The 10,154-nt window shown below is 42.8% G+C and overlaps 1 protein-coding gene across 1 annotated transcript in view; it reads left to right on the top strand.

Moving 5' to 3' along the window:
* The first annotated feature begins 176 nt into the window (after positions 1–176).
* The window catches only part of rnpepl1 (arginyl aminopeptidase like 1), an 11,168-nt gene continuing 1,190 nt past the window's right edge, over positions 177–10,154 (top strand). Inside the window, exons 1-10 of the mRNA XM_027032776.2 lie at positions 177–1,576; positions 2,144–2,284; positions 2,569–2,720; positions 3,259–3,375; positions 3,454–3,689; positions 3,974–4,087; positions 5,856–5,968; positions 6,056–6,164; positions 6,360–6,584; positions 6,945–7,087. Coding sequence (XP_026888577.2) covers positions 1,115–1,576; positions 2,144–2,284; positions 2,569–2,720; positions 3,259–3,375; positions 3,454–3,689; positions 3,974–4,087; positions 5,856–5,968; positions 6,056–6,164; positions 6,360–6,584; positions 6,945–7,087 — 1,812 coding nt within the window. The 5' untranslated portion in view covers positions 177–1,114. The remainder of the gene's footprint in view (positions 1,577–2,143; positions 2,285–2,568; positions 2,721–3,258; positions 3,376–3,453; positions 3,690–3,973; positions 4,088–5,855; positions 5,969–6,055; positions 6,165–6,359; positions 6,585–6,944; positions 7,088–10,154) is intronic.

Raw genomic sequence — 10,154 nt, 5'->3', positions numbered from 1 at the left:
TACGACGTATTTTCAACACAATACTGAATTCAAAAATGTATCAAACTCTCCCCCAACTTTCTCTCTCTTCTTTTGTGGAGAAGGAGCAAATGTCCACACGTAAGGGTTTGGGGCGGGGCTTCCATTCCGCCCCGCCCTCTAGAAACTCAATTCCGGAAACGGACAGATTAGCACTAACAGCGCGAGGCAAGTCTCCTCCCTCCGTAAAGAACGTTCCTTCGGTATGGAGCGAGGGACTGTCGCCAGGCGACACGGAAACCGTCACGCTCGGGCGTTACGTCGTGCAAGCAAGTTTTTTTGTACACGACAATGGACTTGTAAAAGGATCATGAACGACTGCATAGTCAACACGGTATCAGATTCGTTTTCTGGATACCTCTTCCTTCTACGTTCACGTGTCCCGCAATATATTCGAGACACTTGTTTTTAGAGACGTTAATGAGCCTCTTTACTTGAAGCAGTCGGATCCGTCGCAGATCCGTAGTATTCGGAGTAATGTTGCGGCGCTTTGACTGTTTTGATTTCGGATGCTCAAAGCGGTGCCGTTGCTGCCCGGTATTTCGAGGTGCGACCGAACCGGGACGAGCAAACCTTGGATTGTCTCTGCAGCGCCCCCCTGCAGCTCGAAAACTTTACCCTCTCGGAGTGATTTCCTCCCCTGTTTTTACTTCCTGTTTTCTAAGGGAGTCACTTAACATTGATCTTTTCATTTGGGCTTTACTCGTTGGATTTTATTTTCCCTTAGTTTCATTACCAAACCATTAGCTCACGCGAGAGTTTAGTGGAAACCGACGGCTCGCGAGTCATATACGTTCTGCTACATTTTTAAATGGAGCTTGAAATGCTGAACTTACGTGTATTCACTGCCCCGATGGATTTTACATAGTTGTTGTTTTTTTTGCTGTTTGTGGCTCGCTGTTTTTCATTTATTGGAATATATCTGCATCCAGTTTTCTATTTAGCAGGCCGATTTTGACCGCTCATTTTCTATAAAACGACAATGTAACAACTCTTTAGGAACTTCACCGAATCAAATTCTGTGTCGCGCGCTTGCATTTGTGGCGTTATTTTCGTGTAACTTTAACTTTTAATTCATATATTCCTGAAGATTACAATGGCCGAACTCCAGCGTCCAACGCTTTGTTGCTGTCGAAAAGTGCTGACGGTGCCCAGCAAGTCGTGTGAAGGCGGCCGGGCTTTGGGACATTGTCGCCTCATTGACGTTGCCTCCGCGTCCAACTTCCACAGCTTCAAACTCCGACATTTCCACCTCGACCTCAACATCAACTTTGCCGTTAAAAGGATGACGGGGTGGCAAGTTCTTGAACTCGTGCCCATACATCCTGGTATACAAGCCCTCATTTTGGACACCCACCCGTCTTTATTAATTCATTCCATTGACTGTAAGGTTCCCGGGGCGTCCGGTGTCCCTGATCTTTTCCTCCCCCTCACTTACCGAGTGGAGCCGTTTACTGACTACGGCTCCTCTCTCAATATTACTCTACCTGCTGCCGTGAATCGGCCGCACCGGGCTTTCCGGATCACCATCCGCTACACTACGACAGACGGCCCTGCGGTAAGGTCACAGCGGAGACAGCTGTTTTGCTGACAACATCGCATTAATATTTGCTATTTATAACTACATAAAGTACACTAAACCTTTCACAAGAGTAGTCAGTGTCGTGACACAATAGCCTACCTAATTTTGTTTTTTAAAAAGTAATTTTTAAAGTGAGGCCCAATAAAATGTATTATTCCTCATTTGCTGTATCGTTTTGCACTGTCCAATTAAGAGGCCAGAACATAAAATGGCCAGGTAGTACGAATGCCAGGTAGCACGAATCCTCTGCTTGGGTCTCTCTCTTTGCTGCAGTTTGTCATTACATCCAAAATCCACATCACCTGTACACATCTTAATGTTAGCAACATTCTGAGGTTTTTCCTCTTTACAGAATTTTATAATGATCCAATAATTCTTTGCTTTACCTGTACTGGGGTCAGGTTCTTGGGTGTATGTTAAACCTTGATTTTCATGGTGAAGCACCACTGATGTAAATTAGTTAGAGACTATGCTTAATTTATATCAAGGAAGCCATACCATAATAATCTCCCGCTGTTATCTTCTCTTGCCCCCCTCCCTCAGATCTGGTGGCTGGACACAGAGCTAACGTGTGGTCAAACGAAACCACTGGTCTTCACTCAGGGTCACTCTGTGTGTAATCGCTCCTTTTTCCCCTGCTTTGACACGCCGGCTGTCAAGAGCACCTACTCCGCCACTGTCAGGGTAAGCGCAGACAGAATTGCATAACTTAACCCCATGCTAACCTGTTTTGTGCCCTTTTAATGAACTATAACATGACTGACAGCTTGGCTTTTATGCCACCACAAATAAAACTACAAGACGCGTTTCATGTTTTGTTTTTGATCTGCTTTGGCAGTGCAACCTCTTTTATAGTGACTCATCCCACTTGTAGCTTTTCTAAAAATTGTCAGCATTACAGTAGCATGCTCAGGTTAATGCTCTCGGTTTCTACTGTATTATGCGTGTGTGTGGTGTTTTGCTGATAGGTTCCAGATGGAGTGACAGTGTTGATGAGTGCTTCCAGAAGTGTATACTCTAAGCAGGACCGACTCTTTCAGTTCTCCATGGAGAACCCTGTCCCAGCCTATCTGGTAGCACTGGTGGCTGGAGACCTCCAGCATACTGACATTGGACCCCGGTGAGTTGGTGCAGAATGGAAGACCAGAGATCTGACTTGTATTTCAGTAATAACACCATGTGGGCTGTAAGTAGTACAGTTTTTGCGAGGCAAGAAACGAATGAGAAACTAGTTATTTTTTAAAAAATCATTGAAATTCTAGTTCACATTCAGTCATTGTTTCAGTTTAAATCCAATATTACAGAGGGGAGAACCAAAACAACAACAAACAAAAACATTTTAGTTATTTATGGACTACCTTGCATTACAATGTAATATTAGAAACTATTTATTCACCATATTATACATTGTAATATTTGTGGTATTGTGTTAAATAATACATGTATTAATCATATTCATTTGTAAGGGATGTTTGTTTTGTATAAGCCTATTTTTTTATTCTTTGTATTTGTCCTTGTTATTATTGAAAAAAAAGGTCATAAAATATTTACAAAACAACCATAAAATTTATACATGTGTGTTAGTTTATGGCTGTGTAACAAATAATGCCGGTGTATTCCTGAGTTATCAACCACAAACCCCATATGTGTCGCTGCAGGAGCCGTGTGTGGGCCGAGCCCTGTATTCTCACCTGCGCCGTCAGTAAGCTAGGGGGCAGCGTGGAGCGCTGCCTCAATGTAGCTGAGGAGCTTTTTGGGCCCTACGTGTGGGGAAGGTCAGTGTCCATCTGTCTGAACTCATTTACACAGCTGCTGCTCCTGAACATGGCTAACTCTGGGTCTCCCTTCTGCAGGTACGACATCGTGTTCCTGCCCCCCTCCTTCCCCATCGTGGCAATGGAGAACCCGTGCCTCACCTTCATCATCTCATCCATCCTGGAGAGTCAGGAGTTTCTGCTCATCGACGTCATCCATGAGATCGCCCATGGCTGGTTCGGCAATGCCGTCACCAATGCCACCTGGGAGGAGATGTGGCTGAGCGAAGGGCTGGCCACTTACGCACAGAGACGCATCACAATGGTGGCTTATGGTAATCCTATGATGCATGCATACATGCATTTACGTTCTCACACACACAATCAAGCATACACACACACACACACAGAGAGAGAAAGTGGTCACTGGATGCCCACTGTGGATCATATGCACTTACGATCAGGGAAGCATACTGTGTATATTGTAATCCTTCACACACATGGATACCAGTTGGTGCATATATATCAGCCTACTAGTCTATGCTGCATCCAGGCCCACTCACGTGTTTTCCACAACCTCTCCTCTCCTCTTTCCAGTAATTTGGCCTTTTTTCCGCAGGGGAGGCCTTCACCTGCCTCGAGACCGTCTTCCGACTGGATGCACTGCACAGACAGATGCGGCTCTTGGGAGACAACAGCCCAGTAAGCAAGCTGCAAGCCAAGTTTGAACCAGGTAATGTACCGTGACGGTCCCATGGTTGCAGCCAGACATGCCTGTGCACAGTACACTTGTCTCGGAGACCATGCGGTGAAACTGAACACATTTTATGAAGACACTTTAAGAACCGAACATACCTATATATATATAGGGCTGAAATGATTCCTCAAGAAACTCAAGTTACTCAGGTGCGAAAAATTATTAATGCAGATACTTTGCATAGAAGGTTCTTTTAATCTTTTACTCCATATAATTGTATTCATGATATAACCACACCTCAAAATACATGCATCAAGGTGAAAACAGATTCGATCACTAGGCTCACAAACAACAAAAACGTGGGAACCTAGCAAAACAACGTTAAGGTGATTATTATATTCTACCGTAGAAGGGCGAAAGTACAATATGAAGAAACCAAAAGTGAAGTATTTTTTGAAGTATTTTAATGGATTTCTTGACTCATTAGCAAACGACAGAGAGGTTATGAATACGCTCCTGAAAGCCAGTATCTTCTTATCAGTAAAGAAGACAGACAAATATGTTTATTTAAAAGCTGACATTGAGCCTAGCCAAACACCTAACAGTCAGTGCCGTCATGCTGGGGTTGTCATGGCAGACAGGACAGGCTCACAGAAGGGGGCTCGTGCATGACTCGCGAGGTCACACTGCTGCTGTTTTACGCAAGGTTAGCTGGAAGAGCAGCTAGTTCGCTAACTACTAATTGTATGAATCGAGCGATTTCTCGTCATGTTTATTGGTAGAGATGTCTAATATAACCTTTATATATATATATATGTGTGTGTGTGTGTGTGTGTGTGTGTGTGTGTGTGTGTGTGTGTGTGTGTGTGTGTGTGTGTGTGTGTGTGTGTGTGTGTGTGTGTGTGTGTGTGTGTGTGTATATATATATATATATATATGCAGTAGACATTATAGTAAATGGACCGTAGCAAGTCACGTTACATACAACTGTATTTCGAAGGAACGAATGAATTGAACAAATGTACTGTTAGGGAATCACCTTTTGTACACTGGGGCCGTAATGAACTACTTCGTGTTCTGAGAAATCTAGTTACTGTTTACAAAAACATTCTGCTTTCACATAAATGTTGAAGCCCACTGAGTGCACTGTAGCTAAAGGTTAGGGAAAGTAGCAAATGGCAAATTATTTTACCTGGTTTAGCTTTTTCATGTGTGTAAAACAAACTATTTTTGCTTGCCATTAACATCATCAATCACTTAGCAACAACAGCCTAGTCAAAACAATGTTTAACGACGCTGTTCACAAATGGATGTCCCTCACATATCTTGAAAAACACGTGAAAAATATCATGGATAATTGGAAATTAATTACATTTTTATTTACTTCTTTGTTTCTGCATTTCAGGAAATGTTTATTTAAAACCCAGAATGTAATATGGTGCTTAAATACACTACATTATGATTAGTTTTGACAAACACTGTATGCAATTTAAGCAATACAAATAATTTCTAAAAAAGTGACTAGTCATTCATTTTAAGAGACCTGTCTTATATTCTCTTTTGTATATTTACTATTGCTCTTTACTAAAACAAAAGCAATAATTCTCTCATAATTATATTATTTTAGTAATTGTGTATTATATTGCTGCAGCTCTAAAATGCATTTCAAGAATTTCTGATTTGAACAGTAATGTGCAACAGGGTAATTCCTCCTGAATGTGTGCTCTCTTGCTGTTTGACCCATAGACAATGTGGTTTGACCCATGTTCACTATATTGTACTGTGTTCCTCTCCCTGCCTCCAGGAGTTAACCCCAGCAGTCTCATGAACCTGTTCACCTATGAGAAAGGCTTCTGCTTTGTCTCATACCTCTCCCAGCTGTGTGGTGACATCAAGAAATTTGACACGTTTCTCAAGGTAAGAAGGAAGTTAAACTGGATTAAGTACACATGCGCACGCACACCTGTACGTATGTCCGGGTGAGTAAATCTTCTCTTCTTGCAGGCCTACATCGAGCAGTTCAGGTTCAGCAGTGTGGTTGCTAAGGACTTGCTTGATTTCTTCCTGGGCTTCTTCCCTGAGCTGAAGGACAGCTGTGCAGCACAGCGTGAGGGTGAGGTTCATACACACACACACACACAGACACACACACATACACAGTCGCACAAGCTCACTCTCTGCAGAAAGGAGTCAACAAGACTTAACAACCAGCATCATCAAAGCAGCTTTAGGTGTGTGAGGAATGGAAGCTAGGGAAAATCAACTCTTCATATTCGGTCTTCCTCTGGATGGCTTATCTCCGGCACAGGACTGGAATTTGAGCGCTGGCTGACTGACTGCGGCCCACCCTTGTGTGAGCCAGATCTCTCGGCTGGCGGAGCCCTGACCGGGCCTGTCCAGCGCCTCTGCGACCTCTGGGGCATGGAACCCCCCGACCCCCATGCCATCACGGCCTTTGATCTCTCCACCTGGAGCACCTTCCAGACGGTCCTGTTCCTGGACCGACTACTAGATCGCTCACCTCTGCCCCAAGGTGACCAAAGTCCCCAACTCCTTCTGTCCCCTATTATGTGTTTTACTCTGTGCAAGAAACTTTTGCTCTGACTCTTAAATGTAGAACAAACCAGCATCCTCTAAAAATACTAACAAACCCAGACATTGCTTCGATAAGATGTAGCTTGGTCTATAGAATGTTCTGCCTCACTTATCTCCTCATTGGCTTTTCAGTTCTTTTTATCTTGGTTCTTTAAATAAATAAATAAATAAATAAATAAATAAATAGATAGACATAAATACATAAATAAAAGAACCAGCATTTGAATGTTGGTGTTTGTCGGAGACTGCTGGTTCTGTGTGGCTGGGGTTATGAGCTGGATGTTATTGGGCTCTGCAGGGGTGATGAGTCTTCTGTCTGGCTGCTACTCGGCACTGCTGGATCAAATGAATGCGGAGGTACAGATCCGCTGGCTACAGATCGTGGTGCGGAACGCCTTCTATCCGGACCTGCACCGAGTTCGCAACTTCCTGCATAAACATGTGAGTGAATCACAGGGCTCCTCTGTATAGCGCTGAAAGGTGAGGATGCCTATGATTGATTCCTTCAGCACTTTCTGATGTTCACAATACACATGGATGAAGAACATGGAACTTCAATTAAAAGTGGGGAAATGGTTCATGCTTGGTCAAAGACATAAAAAAAAAATCAAAACTAGCAATGCGTCAACCCAGTCCTGCAGCAGCTATAGAGGTGGAGGCTTCAAGGTCTTTTCCCACAGACTGGAGACATGACAATGTAATTATAGTTTCAAAGATGTCTCCAGCTTACACCACTTTTTCTTTTTTAAGGAAGACAAAAGTGGGTGGTCTGTATTGGTGCATGTCTATCAGCCCTTAAGCAGTCCCCATTATTTATTTCCTCTTTTGCTGTACATTTCTTTATCTCGCATGTCTTTATGACTGGTACACACCCACAGTGCCTGTGGGGGTCCATCATTTGTCACTTTCACACTAATGTATACATAATTGTTTGGGTTTGGTTCATGGCGCTGTGGAGGTCGCCATTTATTTACATTTATGACATTTATGGAAGGTTGTGTAGCTTTAGTCTCGACGCCTTCATGAGATAAGGCAGAGAAGGAAAGGGAAAGGCAGCTTTTTTTCATCTTTAAAATGTTTTTAAATTTAGGTCTCAAGTAAAATTTAGAAGTGCCCGACCACCCTGAGCAACCCTGGGTTTCCATGCACACTTGTTCAGCCTGTTGTTGTACAGGGATGTGTCTGACTGTCAGCACTCTCTATACTAGTTTAGTACTGTTCTTGAGCTCTTTTACGTGAATGATGGAGCACTGAAGAGTAGAGTTGTTTTATCAAGACAAGTGAAATGGGTCCCGTTACTCCTTCATCAGAATAATTTCTTATATATATATATAAAATATACAGCTCTGGAAAAAATAAGAGACCACTACAAAATTATCAGTTTGTCTAGTTTTAGAATTGATGGGTATGTGTTTAACCAGGCTGAGTAGTTTTGTTTTATTCTATAAACTACTGGCAACATTTCTTCCAAATTCCAGATAAAAATATTGTATTTTAGAGCATTTGTTTAAATGAAAATGACTAATGGTCAAAATAACAAAACAGTTACAGAAATTTCAGACCACAAATAATGCAAAGAAAACAAGCTCATATTCATTTATAAACAACACAGTACTAATATTTCAACTTCGGATGAGTCAAGAAATCAATATTTGGTGGAATAACCCTGATTTTTAATCACAGCTTTCATGCTTCTTGGCTTTCCACCAGTCTTTCACTGTTGAGCAACTTTACGCCACTCCTGGCACAGAAATTCCAGGAGCTCGGGTTTGTTTGATGGCTTGTGACCATCCATCTTCCTCTTGATCGCATTCCAGAGGTTTTCAATGGGGTTCAGGTCTGGAGATTGGGCTGGCCATAATAGGGTCTTGATCTGGTGGTCCCTCATTTACACTTTGATTGACCTGGCTGTGTGACATGGAGCATTGTCCTGTTGAAAAAAATGGAAGGAAGCAAGCTATCTTCCAGCACAGTTTTGTAAGTGGCTTGATTCATGTGTCCTCCACAAAGACAAATCTACCCAATTCCAGCTTTGCTGAAACAACCCCAGATCATCACCGATCCTGCACCAAATTTCACAGAGGGTGCAAGACAGTCTGGATTGTAGGCCTCTCCAGGTCTTTGTCTAACCATTACATGACCAGGTGTTGGACAAAGCTGAAAACTGCACTCATCAGAGAGGATGACCTTACTCCAGTCCTCCACGGTCCAATCCTTATGGTCTTTCACAAACTTCAGTCTGGCTCTTCTTTGCTTCTCATTGATGAAGGGCTTTTTTCTAGCTTTGCACGACTTCAGCCCTGCCTCCAGAAGCCTGTTTTAAACCGTCCTCGCTGTGCAATTCACCCAAGCTGCTGCATGTCATTCTTTTTGTAGGTCACTTGACGTCTTCTTACGGTTGTTAAGTGACATTTGAATGACGTGGCAATCATCACGTTCGGTAGAGAGTTGTTTTTGATCTCTGCCAGTCTGTAGCTGTTGTTGTCCCATGTGTTTGCTGCTTGACCTTGTTCTTATGAACCGTAGTTTTTGAAATTTTCAAGATGGAAGCAACCTGACGCTCACTGTATCCCTCTGCCAGTAAAGCTACAATTGAACCCTTCTTTTTCTCATTAAGAACCTTTATTTTCAACTCTTTTGGCATGGTATGTAGCAGTATTTTGACTACACTTACTTTTTAGGTAGTCCTAGCGCTGCTTTTCCCATCCAGCTGGTTCTATAACAAAAGAATAGTGATGACAGCAGCAGAGGTTTTTATACTGATGCTCGTTAGAACAGGATTTTGTTAAGCTGATCACCTATTCAGCATCTCAAAGTAGAATGAGGTGTGTCTGTGAAGGAATTTAACAAGCACTTGAATGGAATGGCTGCTGTACATCTGGAGATTGGAGTGGTCGCTCTTTTTTTTTTTTTTTCCAGAGCTGTGATATATAAATTTTCCCACAAAACTTTGTGTACTGTACACTGCAGTTACCTGTAGTCATCTTCGGATATAGCATATTTAAGAGCAAGTCATTTAACCTCCATACACAAGTCTCATTGGTCCTTGTCTCTTCACGGGGGACCTGGGCGACTGCCTACCTTTGCTTAGTGCAGAGAACCTCCTTGGGGATGAACATTTATGGCACAAGGGGGAACCTGAAAGATGTGCTTATAGCTTGGCACTGAGTTCAGTGTTAATCATTGTCTTATTTGTATCTGCTTGTTCAATCCTCTTATGTAAACCACCTTGATTGAAGTGGAGCTTTGCTTTTAATTAAAGGCCAACTCTATATTCCTATGTTACCTGTTAACTATGAGGTAATCTGTGACCGTTAATTCCCTCCGACGTCATACTATTTTCATCCTGAGCTGCGCCCTGTGCAACATAATGCTCCCACCCAGTTTCGCTGTTTTTCTGTTTCTCTGCTCCACCTCCCCACTGTCTGGGTAGTAAACTGCCGCATCATTTTGTGTCCGGTTCTGCATGCCCTAGTCTCCATTGTTCAGTGGAAGGGTAACAAAAACA

This window comes from Electrophorus electricus, chromosome 4, assembly GCF_013358815.1.
Source record: "Electrophorus electricus isolate fEleEle1 chromosome 4, fEleEle1.pri, whole genome shotgun sequence".
Classification (NCBI taxonomy): domain Eukaryota; kingdom Metazoa; phylum Chordata; class Actinopteri; order Gymnotiformes; family Gymnotidae; genus Electrophorus; species Electrophorus electricus.
This window is presented reverse-complemented; position numbering and strand designations above follow the sequence as displayed.